Below are 23,801 nucleotides of genomic sequence, written 5' to 3'. Positions count from 1 at the left end.
TTATAGACACTCAATTATTTAAAAATAATGTTAGTGCTGAGCGTCCTTCAATCAAGTTTTTAATTGATGATACGAATTTTATGTGGTTGTTGGGATTGTTGGATGAAATATCTTCCATTGGGGCGGTGGGCAATCAATGGGAAAAGGAATACGAAAAATTGATAAAGACTGGTCATAAGGTAACCAAAGAGAATCCATATCAGGAGATTGTGGAGTTATCATTAAGATCCATTAATATGACTTCCTGCTTGTTTGATATTTTCGCAAACAGTGCTGAGGACGATTCAAAATTGAATAAAACCGAAACGTTTGCATTAATTCAAGCTTTAGCTCATCAATGTTTAAATCCATGTTTCCAATTGCGTACATATGCTTTAGACTCGTTAGATAAAACGATTAACGAAAAAAGTTTTGTTTTGGAAAACATTGGCATTGCAGAATTAATGGATAATGGATTGATTCCTTTGTTGGATCATGATGAACAAAATGCCAAGAGCGATATCCTACATGTTTTAGGCTCAGCTTATTTGCATTATTTATCGAATAATAAAACTGATAACGGCACCTATTTGAGGGTTTTGGAAGTTTTCAACAAGTATGTAGAAGATCCTAAAGTTGAACAAGAATTGCAAGCCGTTATTACTAAAAAGAAAGAAATTGAAAAGGAATTAAATGCATAGTTATTATATTATATATATATATATATATGTGTGTGTGTGTGTGTGTGTGTTTTTGTATAATATTTTAGGAATATGAATTTATAATTTTATTGTTCAGTTCTGAGACGAATTTTTTTTTTTTTTTTTTTTTTTTTGATATTTTCTGACAAGGATCAAGACTCAAATATCTGATTTTCGTCATTATTATTTACAGTTATTTCTGTTTTGGTTCTTAAATATTCTAGGAATAATAAGCCTGAGGTTGTACTTGGGATAATAGCTAGAGTATGTTTCCAAAACCCTTTATATAACCATTTTAGTATATGCCTATAATTATTTTGGTTATTTTTCTTAATAGCATCCCATGTGTATTTGTACGTGTGTGCATACATTTTAAATGGTGAAACGTCTTTGGTGACGGTTTTCCCATTACCAATATGAACGTAATCTTGTATTTCCAATTGTGATAAATGAATTTTTTGGATTTTATCTATCGGATATTGACTCAATTGCAAAACAAATGCGGCAACAATACCTGCGACAAAAGTTTGAGATACTTTATGTATTTTATGATTATTAGAAAGCCTAGTACTTAAAGCATGAACATTGCTTGAATTTTTCAAATATTCAAAAACACCGAAATAGGAAGCAAATCCGATAGAATCTTTTAATAAAGAGAGTGTAAAGCCACCATAAAATATGCCGGGGAACCCGATTTCCTTTAATTTCAAAAAGCCAAATTTCCATAGGGACAAATGACTTGGATTTTTATGTAAACGCATTATTTCCGAAGTAGAGGATCTAGTATATATAGAATCCAATGGAGCAGAGAGTATTGATTGTACTGCGCCCGCTATAAACCCAGCCTGCCAAACTTCTGACATGCTGTATTTTACATTTGCCAATGTATTAGGTTGTATTGATTTGCCTGGTTGGGAAATTTGGTTGGCATAGTAATCCTTTGATGGTAATGCTTCTAAATAAGTGGTGTATAGGATAACGCTTGATAAGGAATTTGCTAACAACGGAGGCAATATTCTTTGAGGAATGATTTTCCAGCCGTGCCGGTTCAAGGCTCTGTACAAAACGGCAATTGACGATTTTTGTAGGATATGAGAAGTATACTGGAAAGGAGATGCTTTGAACGAAAGAGCAGGTGCTATTTTGTTAGCCGCGTTATTTTCCATCAATCTTACGTAATATAAGTAATCAAATTTTGGGGGTCTAAATAGTTTTAATGGGTTACGCAAGTAGAAGGATGTTAATCTATGAACAATTGATCTGAAACTTGCACTTAAAACACCTATAAGGGAGGCATCTTTAGATTTTTTTTTATTTTTTTTTGGGTTGTGCTCGATGGTTGTGACTGGACTCATTAAGATATAGATCTTTTCTTCGTTTTTTTTTTTTTTTGTGAAATTAGTGATTAAATTGTTAGTTGATGGAGAAGAACTGCCGGAGACATCGAATGTTATTTTAAATCTTGTTTTAAAATAATAAAAATAAAGTTGTCCGAGAACTTGTGATGTCCTTAACTGCCGACGCCTCGGTATCAGGGGAAAATATGAATCTGGTTTTTTTCCTGTTCTTTTTTTTCTGTTCTTTTTTTATTGCTTCAATGTTCCATTATTAGAACAAAATTTGAACGAGAAACTCGATAAAACAATACAAATAAAGCAAATCCCAATTTCTATAATGACCACCTTCCCAACTTATGAAGAAAGAGCTGCTAAACATCCTAGTCCAGTTGCATCCAAGTTACTAAGATTAATGGACGAAAAAAAGACCAATTTATGCGCCTCCTTAGATGTTTTGACTACCAAAGAATTATTAGACTTAGCAGAGATCTTAGGTCCAAATATTTGTCTATTGAAAACACACGTTGATATTTTAAGGGATTTCAGTATGGAAAACACAATTATCCCATTAAAGAAGATAGCTAAAAAACATAATTTCATGATTTTTGAAGATCGTAAATTTGCCGACATTGGCAATACCGTTAAATTGCAATATTCTTCGGGTGTTTACCAAATTGTTAAATGGGCTGATATCACAAATGCCCATGGTGTTACTGGACCCGGTATAGTTGCTGGTTTAAAACAGGCAGTTATTGAAGAAAAAATCGAAGAACCACGTGGTCTATTGATGTTGGCTGAGTTGAGTTCAAAAGGTTCATTGGCCCATGGGGAATATACCAAGGGATGTGTTGAAATAGCTAAAACTGATAAAAATTTTGTTATTGGGTTTATAGCACAACATGAGATGGGAGGCAGATCGGATGGATTTGATTGGTTAATTATGACACCTGGTGTTGGTTTAGATGATAAAGGCGATAGTTTAGGGCAACAATACAGAACCGTAGAAGAGGTTATTGTAGAAAGTGGTAGTGATATCATTATTGTTGGCAGAGGGTTGTTTGCTAAGGGTAGAGACCCCAAAGTGGAAGGGTTGCGTTATAGAAAGGCCGGTTGGGATGCTTATATGAAGAGAGTTGGAAAGTAAAGTATAAGTTTCTTTTTGAATCAAAGATTCAGAACATTTTCATATGAATTTGTATTGATATATGTTGGGGCATACGCCCACCGTATAAAATGCGAACTCGCTGCAAGACAATTGCTAGCGATGCGCATATTAATAATATCGAAGATAAGAATGAAATATAAATAACATCTATATAAATATATATGAAACATCAAGCACAACCCATAGAAAGGACATATAAAGAATGTCTATCGCAAGAAGTAAAGTAGTAAATGAGTCAACTACAAGAAGTGCTACACGTATACAAAGCGGATCATGAGAACGCTGCTAATACGAAACAATAACGAACAAGTTATAGTAATAGAAATGCAGAAATTGACTTCACAACCAGAAGGGTTAATAACCTCGAAGGTAATTTATAAAATAATATATCAATGATAATAATAGATTAAGTTCGATCATTGATATAACCAGAAAGGTATATAAAGGATTAGTTTCCAACCTTTCACAACAAGACATTAGTTTGTCAGGTAATTCGTTATCCCTATATAACTATTAGTTTAGCTTATATAGAAAGGGGAAGAAGAACCATATACATAGACAGAGAGATATAGATATAATAAAAGATACGATCATATATACATATGATCAAGGGCCTAATAATACAAAACTAGAAAGTAAACATCTTATAATAATGAGTGAAGAATCCAATATAGAAGTTCCTGCGGAACAGAGAAATAATCCAACTTCGGGTAATAACCCGAACAACGAATTATTCCAACATGGTGCGAATTCAAGTTCAGCGAACACACCTGCCAACACAGAGGAGACCTTCAACCAACAAACTCCCGAACCTAGCACTAATAATACAAGAGTTGTAGTTGAATCACCATTTAGCGCCAACACGACTAACAGATCCCTTATTTATGTGCCAGATCATTTACTAGAAGCTGTCAAAACATTAATTAAAAATGATGCGGCGCCCAATAGATCAAATAATGACACGACAAACCAAATCATAGAATCAAACACTATAGTACCTATGGGAGTTCCCAAAAATAAGTTAAAATTACCACGAGGACCACCTAACACAGACTTTATTACACTAGCAGACAATACAGACTTTACACGCTCAAACAAATTAGCATGTGCTAGCTGGGCATCCCTAAATTCCCATAATGCAAAAAATTACAAAATTCCTTGGAACAACTTTCCTACTACATACTACGAGTCCGCTAGATTCAACTCCAATACATGGAAGAGATTCATATCTCAGTTGACACCAATGCCCTACCCAGTATCATCCCTATCTGAAATCGTACAATTCATAAAATGGTACAATAACTTCACTTACCGAACTCACGAAAATGGCATCCATCAACTATTATTTTACACTGTCTTCTCTAAAATAAAGAACTCGTCGCCAATTGATGAAGCTGAAAATAGAGAAATATTGAATAATATACTACCCAAAATATTCCCACACAAAATGAAAGACATATCAGACAACACGTGTTCATCCACAATATTCAGAGATTACATAGAAGAAGTATTTCCAGCACACCCAAGCACCATAGCTGTAAAATTATTGGACAAATATGTAATAACCAATAATACTACAACCTCTGATATGCAAACTCAGATAAACACAGCCCAATCCTTCAGATATTGCGCAAAAATGGACGCAATACCAGATAAAGAAATAATCCCATATTTCGAAAGAAAAATCTCCGACTGCTATGGGGAATCAACGGCACATTTAATCAGAAAATGGATGAAGACTCCAAATCTAACTATGCAGGAGTTACTAGCAGACCTACACGAATATATGAAAATAAGTAAAAGATATAAAGTATCAACGAACCCCAGAACAGATTCATTTCTACCAAGAAAGTTTCAAATTAACAACATTAATCGATACGATAACACACGTTATCCAAAGCGCAGATATAATAACGGATACCCAAACAGAAACAGAAACTACTCTCGTAATAATCATCCCAAATCGCGCAATTATACGAATCATCAATCTCACCGCACGACAACTGGCAATAATACAACAAACCAATCGAACATCAACAATATAAATCAGAATAACACGAATTCTAATCCACCACAAAGTCGCCTAGCTGATTTTCAGCCATTCTTCCCAAACAACTCGAATATCAACTGTATACCACAATTAGCTACTACAAAATGCCCACACATCCTAATCGATGGAGGTGCACACAGCAGCATCACAAATGACAAACAAGCAGTAACCAATTTTATCCCAACTAGCGAACCATTAATAACCTCCGCAAACAATACCCCATTTAACATAATAGGTACAGGTACCATAGAATTAAACCTAAACAATTACCATATAGCAATACCAGTATACGTTGCAGAAGATGATCTACCATATCCATATATAATATCTGAATACGATCTGAGACAACAAAACATATACAAACATAACACCCCATCCGACACATATCTAGCGTCTTATACACATAACTTCAAAGAAATCAAATTGACCCCACACGCACGAGTGCATGTACTAGATAAATCACATATCGAACATAACACGTATAGTGAGCAACTCCCCCCAAATGAGAAACCACTATCTGCACACTCTATATGCGCTCACTTTAGCTCCAAAAAAATCAAAGAACTTCTTCAGACAACACGACCATCCGTACAAAATCTATTACCTCGCACGTACAACGAAAAAATACTGAAAACTTTATCAGATAAACAACAATGTTCGTTATGTTTACAAGCTAAAATTCATAAAATAAACAATAAAAAGGAATTTCTGGCTAACGCATCCCAACCATTAGAAATAATATCAATAGATTACATGGAACTAGGTAAACAGCAATATTTATGCTTAATCGATCACTACACGCGATACCTATGGATGTTGTACACGAAAGACAAACAACAAACAGCAGTGCACCTACAAAATTTTATTCAAAAAGAAATCAACAATGTACCATTTCAAATACAAACAATATTTTCCGATAACGCATTGGAATTCAAATCAACTTCAGTCGTAAACTTATTATCCTCCTACGGAATAAAACAAAAATTCTCGCCAAGCTATCAACCAGCAATAAATGGCATCTGTGAAAGAAGTCATAGAACTATATTAAACGCGGCACGAGCAATATATCTAGAAACCAAATGCCCTATAGAAGTATTTCCTTACCTAATTCAATATTGTGTGCAATGGTATAACTTAGTACCCCACAGCCACACGAAAAAAACACCAACTGAATCATTATATGGAATCGTCAGAATAACGAAAGCACTATTCCACCCATTCGGTTGCAAAGTTATATATTACTCTCATAGACAATCACTAAAGCACAAACTAGAAACTAACTCTGCCATAGGCATCTATCTAGGCTTTAATCAAAACCAAACTTTCGCTTACTACGTATTAGACCTTCATTCACAGACTGTAGCAGAAACTAATACTGTATACTTTTTAGACCACATCATTGGATTCCAAGAACTTGCAGCAACTGCGGAAAAACACCGAGAAATATTACAACTCCTAAAAGAACCAACTACAATAAAGACTATTGCAACTATCAGTAAACCAACGACATCCATACCTACCTCACCATCTTTGAGTGAAGCTGGTAAATACAATGAATGGAAAAATGCCATAATTAATGAATTACAAAATCACAAATCGTTTAACACATTTGAAATAGTTTCCACACCCTCTAAAGCAAAATTATTACCTACAAAATGGGTATTTACCGTAAAACGAGATCGTGAAGGAAATATCAGCAAATACAAAGCAAGACTTACTGCATGCGGCAATAGAGATATACCATTAGACCCGGTGGATACAACATCACCCACAACGGACATCACATTACTAAAACTATTGCTAGCATTCTGCGTACAGTACAACTGGCACACCTTACCAGCCGATGTAAAATCAGCATACCTCCATGCAAATATCAACCGTGATACATACCTAAGAATACCTAAATATTTAGAACTCCACTACAATATACCTAAATCACAACAACACCAATGTTTAAAACTCAACAGATCACTTTATGGACTATCCGACAGCGGAAGAAATTGGTTCAAATATATTTATAACACCTTAACTAACTTAAATTACCATCCATTTAAAAGTTGCGACACTATTTTCTATAAAACCATTGGCAAAATATTCATCATAATATTACTATATGTAGACGACCTATTAATAATAACACCTAATTCAATGGCAAGTGACACAGCAATAAAAGAAATATCCAGAACAGACATTACAATAGGCTCCGTATCACATTTACAAAAATTTTTAGGATTAAACTTTGAAAAACAAAAAGAAAAACTTTTCCTATGGTCCACATATAATAAACATCAATGGCTAACAACGCCAAAATATACTAACAATCCAAGTCCATCAACTTATATAACAAACAAAGATATTGATCAATACCAAAATGACGAAAGCACCCTTAGATCTATCGTTGGACAACTTAATTACGTAGCACTATCAACCAGACCTGATTTAACATATGCGACACATTATCTATCCAAAACAATAACATTAAAAACTAGCCATATATGGAAATGGGCTCAAAAAGCATTATCATATTATCATACAACTAAAGATCAACGATTATATTACCGCCCAACAACACCAAGCGAATGGAAATTTACCATATACGCAGACTCTGATCATGGCTCAGATCCTATAACGCGAAAAAGCACAAGCGGATTCATCGCATTTATCGGAAACTGTCCAATATATTGGCGAACACAAAAATCATCACGAATCATAACTTCATCAACAGCAAGCGAATTATACTCTTTAAAACAAGCAATAGATAGTACAAAATGGATACAGAATACAGCAAACGAAATAGCAACAATCACCAACACAAAAACATTTCCTACGAGAACCATTCATCAAGATAATACTAGCACAATAAACGCAATGTCAGCAGAATTCTTTCGATACAAACAATGGGATATTATATATCGATACATCAATGAAATGGTGAAAATGGGAGAAATTATATTAAAATATCACCCAACAGAAGACCTAATGGCAGATGCATTGACCAAACCTATAGATTCACAGAAGTTCTCACATCACATAAGGAATATGCAAATTTCATAAAAAAAAAAAAAAAAAAAAAAAAAAAAAAAAAAAAAGTAGGGGAAATGTTGGGGCATACGCCCACCGTATAAAATGCGAACTCGCTGCAAGACAATTGCTAGCGATGCGCATATTAATAATATCGAAGATAAGAATGAAATATAAATAACATCTATATAAATATATATGAAACATCAAGCACAACCCATAGAAAGGACATATAAAGAATGTCTATCGCAAGAAGTAAAGTAGTAAATGAGTCAACTACAAGAAGTGCTACACGTATACAAAGCGGATCATGAGAACGCTGCTAATACGAAACAATAACGAACAAGTTATAGTAATAGAAATGCAGAAATTGACTTCACAACCAGAAGGGTTAATAACCTCGAAGGTAATTTATAAAATAATATATCAATGATAATAATAGATTAAGTTCGATCATTGATATAACCAGAAAGGTATATAAAGGATTAGTTTCCAACCTTTCACAACAAGACATTAGTTTGTCAGGTAATTCGTTATCCCTATATAACTATTAGTTTAGCTTATATAGAAAGGGGAAGAAGAACCATATACATAGACAGAGAGATATAGATATAATAAAAGATACGATCATATATACATATGATCAAGGGCCTAATAATACAAAACTAGAAAGTAAACATCTTATAATAATGAGTGAAGAATCCAATATAGAAGTTCCTGCGGAACAGAGAAATAATCCAACTTCGGGTAATAACCCGAACAACGAATTATTCCAACAATATATGTATTTGAAATGTGTTTAGTTAGAAGAGTTCTTCGTGTAAAACGATGATGTTATTTTATTTTTTTTCTTTTTCTTTTTTTTTCTTTTTCTTTTTTTTTCCTTTTTTTTTTTTTTCTTTTTTTCCATTAATTTTATTGATTGGCTTGCCGGTTTCCAATCCTCAAAAGAATGAAAAAAAAAAAAAAATTCACTTTGGATTTTCTTTTACTTCTTAATTCTAAAGAAATCAGAAAAAGCTAAAAATTAAAACAGCCTCAAACTTCAAAAGCAATAAAGACAAAATGGATACCTTAAACAGTAAAGAACAACAAGAGTTTCAAAAAGTTGTTGAGAAAAAACAAATGCAGGATTTCATGAATTTATACTCTAGTTTAGTTCAAAGATGTTTTACTGATTGTGTTAACGATTTCACCTCTTCCAAATTGACCAGCAAAGAACAAACTTGTATTCAAAAATGTTCAGAAAAGTTTTTGAAGCACAGTGAAAGAGTTGGCCAACGTTTTCAAGAACAAAATGCTGCCATGGCTCAAAACTTGGGTAACCGTTGAAAAGAAAGTCATATATACTATTCCTTTACCTCGAGTTTGTTCACACTCTTTTTTACCCTTTAGTTTCTATGTATATAGTATTTTTTTTTTTTTTTTTTTTCCTTTCTTTTTGTATAAAAAACTAAATAAAGTGTACAGAAATTATAATAGTGATGCCAATTTAATCTATGGTTAGTTTGATGCGCAAATATTTGTATTTTAGGAAGGTGGATAAGTGATTCAGAGAATATTATGATATAACTTCAGGAGTCAATACGGTGTTAACATCAAGCATTGTTATTACCAAGCTTACTAATTCTTTTCTATGAATGGGTTGGGTTTTTTTTTCATTTCATTTTATTTTATTTTTATTTTTTTTTTCTGACTAATTACAAATACTGATTGTACTTTTCTCTCGACTTACTGACTCATCTTTTTTCTGGCAAAGGGAAGCTTATATTATAGTAACATTAAACACCGTAAAGTATAATAGCGAACTTTAATACAAAAAGATATAAAAAAACATTCATGTATATAAAGGTAATCAATTTCAAAATACTGAGTAATGAACTAGTTATTATTCTTATTTGTATTTTAACTTCTTGATTTTATCACTTATTTTTTAGTTCAAAAAAGCTTTACAAGATTATTTTATTTGTCTTTTGAGAATAATAGTATTAATAAGTAATAAGTAACGACTTTTGGCTTGTTCTATATAACTAACTAAATTTATGTATACAATGTTTCATAAGGAAAAATATAAGACTAGCACACCAACTCTTAAACTTCAAAGCACCCCCAACTTGGCACAGTCCAATCCTTCAACAGCAAAACCAAAGATAAAATGTTATAAAACTATTATATTGGGTCCACAGAAATCGGGGAAAAGTGTCTTTTTATCTAAACTATCGAACGGCTTTTTCGAAGAGGTTCATTATCCTACAAATTCTGAGAGATTTAGTACATTTAACATAGATTTGCCAATAAATGGCTACGATTGTTATAACTCCAACAATAATTCTCTTGGAGAAGCAACGGATAAAGTTACATTGCATAATGATAACAGTTTGATTTATTTCGAAATATTAGATACACACGGTATTTCAATGGGTGAATATAAAGAACATTTATGTCTTAGAAGTAATGCAAGTAATATTACCAATTCCATTTTGCCTGGACGTTACAATATAATACTAGATTACGAATTCTGGCGGCAGCAACAATTTTTAGGTTGCTTTGTTATGTTTAATGTTAATAACGTGGATGAACTTAAATTAACCTACGAATACATTTTACCTACATTGCTTGATTCTGGCGTTGATAGTAATAAGCTTGACAGTTCAAGCAAGCTATGCTGTGTTGTCATAAGTAATAATAACAACCATAGATGTGAGTATTTTGATCAAGAACAGCTAGAATTATGTAAGGAATTGCTTATTAGAATCAAGGGATTTCTTACTAAATTTGCTTATTGTGATTATGTTGAATTAAATGTCAAAGATGATGATGTAACCAAATTGCAGATGCCTCTAATTCGCTTAGGTGAAATAATAGAAAGAAGAAAAGGTTTTACTAGAAAAATAAGTAGTAGCAATGATACGATACAAATCCATCGAAATGAATGTATTATTCAGTAATGATACTGTGTATTTTATTACCGTAGGATTTTTTTTTTTTTTTTTTTTTTTTTTTTTTTTTTTTGATATATTCGTAATTTAACAACACAATTGATATAGTAGGGGAAATTAATTGAGAACATTCTCCACTGATATATCTTCTAGTCTCTATTATTTCTTGTTTTTGTGAATCTATAACAGCATTGTTCAGCCTTTAGAACTCAGGCAATATCTTTTTTTTTATTTTTATTCTTTTTTTTTTGTTTTAATATAAAATGACAATTGTTTGTTTTGTAAACAATAAATTTTCTAAATCTGGAAATATGTAAATAAGCAAGCCAAAAAAATAGAAAAAAAATTAAAAAAAAACTGAAGAATAATTTTTAAATGATGAAGATTCAAAAAGTTATTCTTATTTTATTATTATACATTTTTTTTTTATTTTTTTTTTTTGAGTCTATTCGATATATTTTTTGATCTCTTTGGATAATATTTTTAAAAGTAATCTACTGCTAAAAACTCACCTTCGTAAAACTCTATATATTGTCTCTATATTATAGAAAAAGCTGCTAAACAACTCAAAACATATTCATTCACTTTGATTCATATTTTGCACACACACAAATAAAATAAATAGCAAGCAATAAATAGTATAAAATCAATATAAGGATGACCAAGAAAATATTTTTAGATAACACCATAGAATTTCTAAAAGGAAGGGTTTATCTTGGTGCATACGACTACATACCGGAAAACACCGATGATATCACATTTTTCACAATGGAGGATGAATTGTTTTACAATAGTTTCCATTTAGATTTTGGTCCCTTCCATATTGGACATTTATACAGATTTGCAGTCAGATTGCATGACTTACTAACGAGAAAGGAAAACCAGGGCAAGGCTGTTGTTTTTTATTCATCCACCTCCACCAGGCAAAGAGCTAATGCAGCTTGCTTGCTATGTTGCTATATGATTTTAATTCAAAGCTGGGCACCACATCAAGTTTTGCAACCTTTGGCCCAAGTTGATCCACCGTTTATGCCATTTAGAGATGCCGGGTATTCCAATGCAGATTTCGAAGTTTCTATTCAAAACATATGCTATGGGTGCTGGCGTGCTAAAGAATGTGGGTTGGTTGATTTGCAAAAATTCGATTTGGATAGTTATGAGTACTACGAAAGGGTAGAAAATGGTGACTTGAATATTTTAACACCGAATTTCATAGCATTTGCATCTCCTAGAGAGGATGATTCTAACATAATGTCTACTAGGATTAATAGAGGCTTCCGCAAAGTTTTAGATGCGTTTCATAAAACCAATGTCAAGTTGGTGGTTAGATTGAATTCGCACTTGTACAATAAGCAGCATTTTGAGAATATTGGCATCAAGCATTTAGATATGATATTTGAGGATGGCACATGTCCAGATTTATCTATCGTTACTAATTTTATCGGATGTGTGGAGACGATTATTAATAATTTTGAAAATAGTAACAGTACTAATAATAAAAACGGTGATGAAGATGAACTACAACCGAAAATAGCCATTCATTGTAAAGCAGGGTTAGGTAGAACTGGTTGTTTAATTGGGGCATATTTGATTTATAAACATGGTTTCACCGCTGAGGAATGTATAGGCTTTTTAAGATTTATTAGACCAGGGATGGTTGTTGGTCCACAACAGCATTGGTTGTATTTAAACCAACAAACATTTAGAGAATGGAAATATACAATGAGATTAGGTTTGGAGCCAAGTGATTTAATTGGTGGGTTGTATCCACTAATAACTTTAGATGAATACAGGATTCAAAGAAAAAGACTACAACATCAAAGCCAAATCCAAAGCAACACAAGTAATAGTCTAATAATAAATGAAAATAAAGAAAATACCAGTGCATATGACCTAAGTGGTATTTTAGTTCCACCAGAAACTGCATCACCAACAAGAAGTTTGAAACACGGGGTTCCATTACGCTCGCCTGGCCAGCCGAGAAAGGGACATGGCTCAAATACTATTGAAGATATCAATGAATCGCCATCATCTCATCGCCATCATATGAACAACAGTCATCATCATCATATGAACAAAAACAATAATAGTCATAATATTAGCAATGATAGAACAATAGAGGGTAATACTGATAATGACATAAGCATGGGTAATAGCAGAAGAAATGTCACACCAATAGATGAGAATGATATGAGACGTATATATGTTGCTAAACAACAACAACGGAAATCAATGTTAATTAATAATACAACACGAAATGTCAGTGGAGGAAGTGTAAGGAAAACATCAGGCAGCAAGAAATTTTAAAGGGAAAATATATATATATATAAAAGAGACAAAAAAAGGACAAAAAAAGGACAAAAAAAACAAAAAAACAAAAAAAAAAAAAAAAAAAAAAAAATTCAAAAATTTAAAAAGTCAAGGAAATACAAAGTTAAAAAAAAATATAACCTAATACCCATATATATATATAAACTAAATATATTTAAAAATTCATTACCTATATATCAATATATGTCAAATGTATATCGGAATTAATAATTCACCGCTTTTTTTATGAACCAAAGAATTGAAAGACTTTGCCAGTTTAGCACCACTTTCACTTGGCTGGCTCCATGCTAATTGATACTTATTTACTGGGGCTTTACCATCGGACAAAGTATTAGTCAATGCTGTGTTTAATAAACTGGATGCTATACCGAACCGTCGATACTTTTGACAAACCCAGATTCTCGATACCCCACACTTAAATGTCGGATTAACATGTTCTATAATCTGTTTATTTGAGTAAATCATCCATTTCATTTTATGCTCAACTCGAGTCAGGTCTTCAATTGTAATTACACCAATGGCATGGTTATCTCTTATATATATAAAACATTTCCCTGTAGACTCGTTCCTCGAATTTAGCGTTGCCCAAAAGTTGTTTTCATCTTGTGGAGCATTCAATTCTTCGTTAACTATTTTCATAACTTGTAGCGCCAAGTTAACTTCATTCTGACGTTTTGGGTTTATTTCAATTATAAATTCTTTTTCATTGCACAATACCCCAGCTCCTAATCTTTTATGAATGGGTAATTCATGAGTACTACTCCAAGCTTTAGATTCTTTGTTAGTAGATATTTCGGTTTGTTTTTTTTTGGATAACAAAAGATTTAAAATATCATTTTCTCTATTAAACTTAGGTGTGTGTTTATGAAGATCATTTATGGTCATTGTTATTTTTTTGGATATACATTTATTAGGCCACTTTAAACCATTTACTTGTATATCGTGGTATTCTCTGTGTTTCAAATAGTCTAATGGATCATCCACATTGTAAACTAACCCACAAGTTTTACAATGTTGCCAGTGCACTAGATCATGTGTGTCTTCTTTGACAGCCAATCCTTTAGATTTAAGCTTTATCTGTAATGAATTAGTAAATATAGCTTGTTTATACTTAGTAATATGTTTGTTGTTTATACTGGTGGTACTTTTAGTTTGAATGCCTTTTTTAATCATAAGTTAAATGACTAGGAGAGATTTAAAAAAAAAAAAAAAGAAAAAATTGATATTTTCGAGTTTTTATTCTTTTGTGTGTTGTAGTTTTCATTTTTACAAAATAAAAAAATTAGAGACAAAAGAAATGGAAAAGATACAAGCAATAAATGATTAAAGTTTTAAAAAAAAAAAAAAAAAGGAAAGACGCGTAAAAATAAAATAAGATATTAAGTACCAAAATCCAAAACACGTAACTACTATGACTCGGAATACGTCCATTCTTTGGATAGTCTCATGTTTAAAGTTAAAAAAACAATTAATGGGCGTGTGGCGTAGTTGGTAGCGCGCTCCCTTAGCATGGGAGAGGTCATCGGTTCGACTTCGGTCTCGTCCATATTTTCTGTTTAAATTTGAAATTAAATTTTTTTTTTTTTATTTATTTATTTTTGATTTGATTTGCAAGTAGAAATACTTGAATTTTACTGGACAGAAAAAGATCATTTTTTTATTTTTTAATATTTTTTAATATTTTTTAATATTTTTTCGGCTGTAGATTTGCACAGACACCAACCCATTAACACCCCCCCTTTTATTCCACTTTATATTTACGTTTCCATTCAACTTCTTAAACTCTGTCTTATATATAAACAAATTAATTCTACCAACTTATTACAATCTTGTTTTTCCTACACTCGATCCTTTTTTTCTTTTTTTTTTTTTTTATCTCTCTTTGTTTTTTACTTTCCTTCCATGCTTTTTCTCAATTTCATCTGATATCCTTGGTATTGGCCTTTGGTAATTTATAAACTAAATAACCAAGTCTAAGATCACAATCCTTTTGCTATTTGAAAAACTTTCCAAGCCATTTCCGCTAAACACTCCAAATAAATAAAAACCCCATTCAGTTTTTTTTTTTTTGTTTTTATTTTATTTCTGTATAAATATATACATATTTTCCTTTCCCTTCTCCCTCCTATCCTTTTTACCAAAATGATTTTAAAAAGGAACCTATTATCGAGCGTAGTTGACGCCTCAAAAACTGTCTCAATATTGTCATCATCTTCAATTCTATTAAGAAATTCATCTGCTTCACTTTCGTTATCAAAACCTTTACAAATCAATCAATTTCACAGATTTAATACTAGCCATTTAAGACATTTCCATACCTCCAAAATTACTTTCAATGAACCAAAGCCATCCATTCCAAAAGAAAAACCCACGTCCTCTCTTAAAACCATTGGCACAATAACAAAGTTTTTTGTTCTTTCCAGTGGGGTAATGGTTTCTGTGCTGGGTATTTCGCTAGTTGCATTTTTTTTGTATGATGCCACGACCTATAAGGAGGATTCGTCTTCCGCATCAATTAGTGTTCCAACGCTAGCCCTAAACCCAAACCGTGGTGGTCCGGAGAATTTGCCGGTTTTAGATTCTACCTTGGATGCTTTAGATTCTGAGCTAAAGGGCGAATTAAGCTTGAATAAGCCAAAGTTAGTCATTTTAGGATCGGGCTGGGCAAGTGTTGGTCTATTGAAAACATTGAAACCAGGCGATTATGACGTCACTGTTATTTCGCCAACAAATTATTTCCTCTTCACCCCCTTGCTGCCCTGCGCAGCCACTGGTACCTTAGAAGTTAAGTCTTTGATGGCTTCTATTCGTAAAATCGTTAATGACTTAAGCGGCCATTATTTGGAAGCTAAAGCTGAAAAAATTGAGTTTGAAGATAAATTGGTTAAAGTCACTTCTGCATATGATGAAAGCGCCCAATTTTATGTTCCATATGATAAGTTGGTTGTTGCAGTTGGTTGCACTTCAAATACACATGGTGTTCAAGGTTTGGAGTACTGTTCTCGTTTGAAAACAGCTAACGATGCAATTGACATTAGAAAAAAAATTAAAGCCAACTTGGAAAAGTCTTGTTTACCAACTACCACCGATGAAGAACGTAGAAGATTACTAAGTTTTGTCGTTTGTGGTGGTGGTCCAACCGGTGTTGAGTTTGCTGCAGAAGTTTTTGACTTGCTAAATGAAGATTTGCCCAAATCGTATCCCAAATTATTGCGCCAGGAAGTATCTGTTCACATTATTCAGTCCAGATCCAACATTTTAAACACTTATGACGAAAGAATTGCAGAATACGCTACTAAAAGATTTATTAATGAAAATATTGATGTTCAAATTAACTCACGTGTTGAAAAAATTTTGGAAGATAGAGTTATTTTCAAGAAAAAAAACGATAAAGATGGATCTGTTACCCTTGAAGAAATTCCCTTTGGTTTGTGTTTATGGTCTACAGGTGTAGCACAGAACCCACTCGCTAAAAATGTTACTGACAGTTTGCCAGATCATCAAAAAAACAGGAGAGCCATTGAAACAGATTCTTATTTGAGGGTTTTGGGCGCTCCAGATGTTTATGCCATTGGCGACTGTTCTACTGTTAAAACAGATTTAGCCGATCATGCTGTTGATTTTGTCCGTAACTTTATTATCAAGAAACATTTACATGGCATTTCCAGCGATCAAATTAGTGAAAACGATATTAAACACTTGTCCTTGACTTATGACGAAATCTGTGAAATGGGCAAAGAATTAATGAAAAAACAGCCACAGACTAGAGAGCATTTAATCACTTTGAAGGATTCTTTGCCACAGTACGATTCTGCCAGTTGCGGGAAATTAAATTTTGATCAAATTACCTCCTTGTTAAAAAACGTGGAAAAACAAGTTACTTCATTACCGGCTACAGCTCAAAGAGCCCATCAACAAGGTAAATACTTGGGCAAGAAATTTAACAAGTTGGCTAAAAAATTAAGCTTAGTGGAGAATCCAAACGTTACCTCATTTAGATCTGAAAATCCTCTCAAAACTGACTTAGATCTAGCTACTGTTGGTACCACTACTTTAATATTTACGGATGAAGAAGTTTATAAGCCATTTAGATATGTTCATCTAGGTTCCTTGGCTTATATTGGTAATTCTGCGGTTTTTGATTTACCGGGCTATTCGTTTGTTGGTGGATTAGTTGCTATGTATTTGTGGAGAAGTATTTACTTTGCTCAAACAGTTTCTATTAGAACAAGGGTGTTGTTGTTTATGGATTGGTTGAAAAGAGGGTTTTTTGGTAGGGACATATTGAGTGAATGATTTGCAAATGAAAAAAATATATATATGTATATTTTTTTTTTTTTTTTTTTTTTTAAATAGTCTACTAATAAGCTGTATAAGACTTTATATGTATTATATTCTGTATTAAAAAAGGGAAGAAAAAAATATATATTATTCTTTATTTTTTTAGATTGTTTTTCTGTTAAAGGTTGTAATTTAGAGTCCATTATTAGTAAATCTATTAAAAGTTATTTTTAATATGGATATCGCGTAACAAACAAAAAAGAATTTCATTGTGTTAAAAACCGGCGCCAGATTTTTTGTGTCGCCAACCACAAAAATTCGTTTTATTTTATTTTATTTTATTTTATTTTATTTTATTTTATTTTATTTTTATTTAAGTTAAATTTATTCTTATTTTTCTTTTCTTTTTTTTCCCTTTATTTATTATTTAAACTCATCTCCTTTCAATAATCACAATTACAATTTTTTTTTTTTTTCAAAAATAGAAATAGAAATAAGATATATAAATCAATTAAAAAAAAAAAAAAAAAAAAAGAGCAACAAATAAAATAAAAAAAAAATGATTTCTTCACTTGAAGAAAATGCCGGCATTGTTCCAAACTTAGCTTTGGAGCATAAAGCAGAAAACACTACAACTGTCAAAACAAATGAAAATTTTGGATCAGAATCTGGTAACAATAAAACCATAGATACTAAAAGTGAAAATGCAACTTCCACCACTACTACCTCAATTAATAAAGATGAGACAGTCGCCGCCAAATTAAAAAAGCTCGTGCAAAAAAATGAATTTATTCTAAATAATATTCCGATTAATTTGGCAAATTCTAATCCAGCTAATACCGAAGTATTAACCCTCAAAACACACACGCAACTTGAAAATACAAAGAAAATTAAAGATCTTTCACATGAACATCCAAAACAAATTCCAACAACTTCAACAGTTTATTCTGCCGCTTCATCCTCAACCGAGTTTCCGTTTACTGAAATTAATAATGAAAACACTGTAATTAATCAAAACATACAAAAAAGCGATGAAGGAATTGATGTTTTAAAACCAAAAAAAAAAGAACAAGCAACACAACAGCAACAAGCTGATCAAAGTTCCGTCAATGATATCAAAGCTAATACCCAAGAAACTGCTTTCAACTCAACAGCCCAGGCTCCAAAGAACATTGTTGCCTTATATATTGGAGACTTGGACCCTCGAGTAACTGAAAAAATGTTAACAGAAACATTTTCTAAATATAAATCTTTAACATCTGCGAAATTATGTGTTGATTCTATCACAAAGAAATCTCTAGGTTACGGATATATTAATTTTTCAAATGAAAATGATGCTGAATTGGCTATGGATGAGTTTAATTATTTACCACTTTGCGGGAAAGAGGTTAGAATTATGCCCTCTTTAAGGAACTCATTTTATAGAAAAAATATTGGAACCAATGTTTTTTTTTCCAATTTACCATTGGAAAACCAAAATTTAACAAGCAGGATATTTTATGATACATTCAAGAAATATGGCTCAATTTTAAGTTGTAAATTGGATAGACGAAAAAATATTGGGTTTGTTTATTATACCGATCATGAAAGCGCCAAAAATCTGATTGCTGATTATAATAACAAACTATTTTTTGGAACCAATATTAAATGTGGTATCCATTTTGACAAAGAAGTTAGGACTTCACCTGAATTTGAAACAAGGAAGTCAAACTTGGATATAGAAACTATTACAAAGGAAACTTTGATTTCAGAAAACGACAAAGAGTTAGAGGATAATTGTAATGAAGAAGATGGTATAAAAGTTCCACATCCGAATGCAATTTTTGTTAAAAATTTACCGTTGCATGTTAAAAAGGAAGATATTTTAGATTTTTTCAGTGAGGCTGGCCCAGTTAAATCTATTTATTCATGCAAAGTATACAAATTCAGTTCCTCATGGGCCTTTATCACATACAAAAGAGGTTCGGATACCAAAAATGCCATCAAATTATTGAATAACAGAATGTTTAAAAATAAAAAAGTTCAAGTCCAAAAAGCTGAAAAAATTAATAAGAAAGAGATGAAGGAAAACACAGAAGTTGATAACTATGAACCCAGTAATTTTAAACCCAACACTTATAAAACCGTTATTTATTTAACCAATTTGAGTAGTACCTGCAATAATGATTTTTTAACATTTTTATGCAACCAAGAGAGAATTAGAATTAAAAATGTGGCTATCCGTTGGTACAATAAAGAGTCTTGTACCTATTCTGGACATATCTCATTTAATACTAAAAATGACGCCATTAGATTTTTCAGTTTCATGAACAAAAAATTGATTGGTGATAGCGTTGTTAAAGTATCATGGCAACCAGAAAAAAAAACCGAGTCATTGGTTGAACAAATTCCAGATTTGGTAACATCTCAATCTTCAGTTTCTTCGACATGTTCATCACCTTTATCATTGTTGAGTGGTCCAATGTCTTATAAAAGAATTGCAAATGATACTACTGCACTTACAACTCCATTAGCCGATATTTCGGAAACTGTTGCTAAATATAATAACAAAACAGAAAGAAAACACAGTTATTATCATAATTATAAGAAATTTCCAAATACTAGTAAAAATACTGGCAATATTAACAAAAATAATGATATTGTTAATAATAAAGATATGTGCTACCATAGGAACGATGACAGTAACTTTAGATTGGCGCATACTTTTTATCAATTGCCTAAAGAAGCAAACACATTAGCTCGCAAAGAAATATTAAAAATTCTAGAAACAGAAATAAAAAAGGGAATTGATTTCTTGAAATACCCAGCAGCCACTCAAAAACAGAATTTAAGATGCATTACTGAATACATTTTTGAAATTTACTGGAGGGGCAATATTGAAAAATTGACAGCTTTTATTTTGTTGCTAAACAATGAACCAAGAAATGAAATAATATTATACAGGCAAATTGAAGAAAGTATTAATTTTTTAGGATTCTCTTATATGACTTAGATTCAATAGTTTTGCATTAGAAATGAAAATCAAGTTTACATATATATATATATATATGTGTATTTTAATTTGCTAAAAAAAAAAAAGAAAAAGGAAAAAAAAAAAAAATTAAATAAAATACAGGTCTAAACATTATTCTGGATAATAAATACACTTATAGAGATAAAATATCAAAATAATTAATTATTCTTGGTATTTATTAAATGTCTATACGTAAAAATGATTTTAAGGTATATTAATAAATACACACTGGTTGTTCCTATATATGAATATAGTATCTGGCAAATGAAGTTGGTAGGCATTATTATTAAACAGCATCATAAGTACAAAAAAAAATATATGGAAAAAAAAAAAAAAAAAACATAAACGTACAAAAGTATAGTGATACTCTAATTCAAAAGGTGAAAGGAATGGCAAAATAAAGTTATTAAACCAATTCAACATAATTTGCTGGGAAAATACCTTCTTGGCCATTGACTCTACCCGTCCACCAATCATTTTGAGAATCTGATTTTTTAATAATGGTAATAACATCACCTTTTTTAAATGGCAAATCTCCATTTTGTTCACCTTTAAAAGTGTACAAAGCAACAGCCTTAGGTAAAGTTAAGCCAGAATCACCAATCTCTTTTTCGTATTTGGCCGGATTGGATGCTAATGGCTGTGCACTATCATTATTACTTTGTATCCTATTGTTATCGCTGCTGCTGCTACCACCTGCAGGTGTGTCATATACATCATCTTCCCAACGTGTCCTAGTAGAATGCGAATTAGCTCTGGCCCTTCTATAATAATCATTCACTCCACTCCCAGAAGGATTATCATTATCATCAAAAAAATCATCATCCCTATCATTATATCTTCCGGTTCCTCTTGGCGATCCTACTCTTCTTCTACTGTTGAGATCGTTTTGTGGTGGGCTTCTGTATTTTCTTGCTCTTGAAAATCTCTCGTCATAACCGTCATCGTTGTTATACCTACCACTACCACCACCACGTCTATCATAATCATTGTCACCATCGTCATATCCAAAATCATCATTATAAGTACTTCTACCACCACGTCTACCACTGCCTCTTCTTCTATTTGGCGGTGACCTTAATCCATCATCATCAAAATCATTATCAAACCCAACATCATCAAAGTCGTCTGCATATCTACTATTGTTATTCCCACCTCTTCTTCTACCCCCACCCGCTCTTCTTGAATAATAAGATTGATTGTCATCCTCTGAACCGAACGAAGATGGGATATCATCATACAGACTAGACCTGGCCTCCCAATCATCGTTATCATCTGAATCTGTGTAAGAAAACACTTTGGAGTCCAAAATTCTATATAAAGAATCGGCAAACATAGGGGGATCAACACGACCACTTAAAATTAATTTGGCTGTACAATTTCCACCATAAACTTTCCTATTGGCCTCTCTTCTCTCAACCAAAACGGAACCCTCTAGACTGACGCCTGCAAACAACCCTTTAGTTTTAGAATATGAAAAAATTGAAGCTACAGAGCCTGTAGAAGCGGTAGCAGCAGCTTCAGCACTTCTACCTAAGGGACCAGCAGCAAGACTCATATTACCACCTAAAGTAACACTTCCAAATTGGGAAAAAGTTTTAACGGCTTCAAGAGTGTTTAAAATAAAAACAAAATCGGTTAGTTCCATCCCAACCATACCACCAGCACCTGCACCAGCCAAAGCAATTGCGCTTGGTGCACTCCATTCACCATCGGGTAATCTACTAATAATGATACCACTACCTGCACGACCACTAAACAAAAAGCCTGCCTTAAAAACTGTAATAATTGCTAAACCTTTAGCTCTTCTTAAAATATGAGGTGGAATGACTTCATCTGCACCGAACACTTGGTTTGGCTTAACAAAACTTTGTAATACTTTTGTTGCCTTTTTCGTTTCTGCTTTTAATGATTGAGGAATTGGATTATTGATACCCATTGTTGTTACTATTATTAATAGTTTTTTTCTTTTTTTTTTTTTTTTTTTTTGAGAAAGGGGAAAGTTAACTTTATGGAATTAATAATATTCTTTGTGATCTTATTTTTGTATGTAGGTTTGCACAAATGTATTTGTAAGTAGAAAAGGGAGAAAAACTGGAAATAAAGTAATTAACTTCAAATACGCTGAAAATCAAATAATAAAAAAAAAAAGGAGGTTTTTTTTTTTCATTTCTTTTCGTGAAAATTAAAAAAAGTAAATCCGATTGTTTAACCCGGATATATTAAAGAACTATTCCGAAACTCTAACGGATAACAGGCGTGGTTAAAGAGACCGAGATAGGAGGGATGGGAGGGTGCATTATAAAATAAAGCTCACGTTTGCTATAAAACTTTCATTTCTTTATCCAATTTTATTTTTTCCTTATTATGTTTTATCACATTCGAAGGAATATTAAAACTCAACCTGACGGATAGCAGAAAAAAGGAAAAAAAAAAAAAAAAAAAAAAAAGAAATTAGGACATACAATATATATACGAGATGTATCATCAGAATTACAGACTGGGTATAAATTTGACGCTAATTATTATAATCCCGATAATTATAGTGCTACATTTTGTAATTAAAAGAATTAAAAACAGAACAATTAGTAGTACAGATGATTCTGACGTGCATAACAACGACACTATTTTAAAAAAGATATTATATGATATGAAAGAATTATACACCAAATTAAAATTAAGAATTAATAACGGATCGATTAGATTGAATGACGCTTTTGTTGACGATTTAGAAAATGGATTGAGCAGTGCTAATTTCGATATCATTTCACATAACTCAAGTGACAATAGAAGAGGCTTAGATGAGGTCAATAAACTGGAAATCAAAAGATTAATGGAAGAAAAAAATATCTCGTTCGATGAAGCTAGATTGTTATATATGAATAATAGGATGAGCGAAAATAGTATTTCTGATAATGGAATACCTATTGATCCAAAAGTTGTTACCTTTAAATCTGCATTGAAGAATTGATGAGATGCTTTAA

General features: G+C 32.1%; 10 protein-coding genes and 1 non-coding gene across 11 annotated transcripts; 8 read left to right on the top strand and 3 right to left on the bottom strand.

The window, feature by feature from the left end:
- Positions 1–832: 832 nt before the first annotated feature.
- On the bottom strand, positions 833–2,035 carry SCDLUD_003489 (uncharacterized protein; the record flags this gene model as incomplete). Its single annotated transcript, XM_046078062.1, has 1 exon — positions 833–2,035. The coding sequence occupies one exon, from the start codon at positions 2,033–2,035 to the stop codon at positions 833–835; it is 1,203 nt and encodes a 400-aa protein (XP_045934436.1).
- A 319-nt stretch (positions 2,036–2,354) lies between these two features.
- URA3 (orotidine-5'-phosphate decarboxylase) lies at positions 2,355–3,161 on the top strand (the record flags this gene model as incomplete). The annotated part of the gene is made up of 1 exon (XM_046078061.1): positions 2,355–3,161. The coding sequence occupies one exon, from the start codon at positions 2,355–2,357 to the stop codon at positions 3,159–3,161; it is 807 nt and encodes a 268-aa protein (XP_045934435.1).
- A 673-nt stretch (positions 3,162–3,834) lies between these two features.
- SCDLUD_003487 (uncharacterized protein) lies at positions 3,835–8,286 on the top strand (the record flags this gene model as incomplete). The annotated part of the gene is made up of 1 exon (XM_046078060.1): positions 3,835–8,286. One exon carries the CDS (start codon positions 3,835–3,837, stop codon positions 8,284–8,286), a length of 4,452 nt encoding a protein of 1,483 aa, XP_045934434.1.
- Positions 8,287–10,304: 2,018 nt separating this feature from the next.
- On the top strand, positions 10,305–11,201 carry SCDLUD_003486 (uncharacterized protein; the record flags this gene model as incomplete). The annotated part of the gene is made up of 1 exon (XM_046078059.1): positions 10,305–11,201. The coding sequence occupies one exon, from the start codon at positions 10,305–10,307 to the stop codon at positions 11,199–11,201; it is 897 nt and encodes a 298-aa protein (XP_045934433.1).
- Positions 11,202–11,849: 648 nt separating this feature from the next.
- CDC14 (phosphoprotein phosphatase CDC14) lies at positions 11,850–13,499 on the top strand (the record flags this gene model as incomplete). Its single annotated transcript, XM_046078058.1, has 1 exon — positions 11,850–13,499. The coding sequence occupies one exon, from the start codon at positions 11,850–11,852 to the stop codon at positions 13,497–13,499; it is 1,650 nt and encodes a 549-aa protein (XP_045934432.1).
- Positions 13,500–13,709: 210 nt separating this feature from the next.
- Positions 13,710–14,696, bottom strand: ECO1 (Eco1p; the record flags this gene model as incomplete). The annotated part of the gene is made up of 1 exon (XM_046078057.1): positions 13,710–14,696. One exon carries the CDS (start codon positions 14,694–14,696, stop codon positions 13,710–13,712), a length of 987 nt encoding a protein of 328 aa, XP_045934431.1.
- A 300-nt stretch (positions 14,697–14,996) lies between these two features.
- On the top strand, positions 14,997–15,069 carry SCDLUD_003483. The gene has a single exon. It is a non-coding gene; the product is annotated as a tRNA-Ala (tRNA).
- A 596-nt stretch (positions 15,070–15,665) lies between these two features.
- Positions 15,666–17,819, top strand: SCDLUD_003482 (uncharacterized protein; the record flags this gene model as incomplete). Its single annotated transcript, XM_046078056.1, has 1 exon — positions 15,666–17,819. The coding sequence occupies one exon, from the start codon at positions 15,666–15,668 to the stop codon at positions 17,817–17,819; it is 2,154 nt and encodes a 717-aa protein (XP_045934430.1).
- Positions 17,820–18,363: 544 nt separating this feature from the next.
- PES4 (Pes4p) lies at positions 18,364–20,796 on the top strand (the record flags this gene model as incomplete). The annotated part of the gene is made up of 1 exon (XM_046078055.1): positions 18,364–20,796. The coding sequence occupies one exon, from the start codon at positions 18,364–18,366 to the stop codon at positions 20,794–20,796; it is 2,433 nt and encodes an 810-aa protein (XP_045934429.1).
- Positions 20,797–21,223: 427 nt separating this feature from the next.
- Positions 21,224–22,756, bottom strand: LSB3 (Lsb3p; the record flags this gene model as incomplete). The annotated part of the gene is made up of 1 exon (XM_046078054.1): positions 21,224–22,756. One exon carries the CDS (start codon positions 22,754–22,756, stop codon positions 21,224–21,226), a length of 1,533 nt encoding a protein of 510 aa, XP_045934428.1.
- A 540-nt stretch (positions 22,757–23,296) lies between these two features.
- Positions 23,297–23,788, top strand: SCDLUD_003479 (uncharacterized protein; the record flags this gene model as incomplete). The annotated part of the gene is made up of 1 exon (XM_046077000.1): positions 23,297–23,788. One exon carries the CDS (start codon positions 23,297–23,299, stop codon positions 23,786–23,788), a length of 492 nt encoding a protein of 163 aa, XP_045934427.1.
- Between the last annotated feature and the right edge of the window lie 13 nt (positions 23,789–23,801).

This window comes from Saccharomycodes ludwigii, chromosome IV, assembly GCF_020623625.1.
Source record: "Saccharomycodes ludwigii strain NBRC 1722 chromosome IV, whole genome shotgun sequence".
NCBI lineage: Eukaryota > Fungi > Ascomycota > Saccharomycetes > Saccharomycodales > Saccharomycodaceae > Saccharomycodes > Saccharomycodes ludwigii.
Note: the sequence above shows the minus strand (reverse complement) of the source record. Positions and strands in the feature narration are given on the sequence as shown.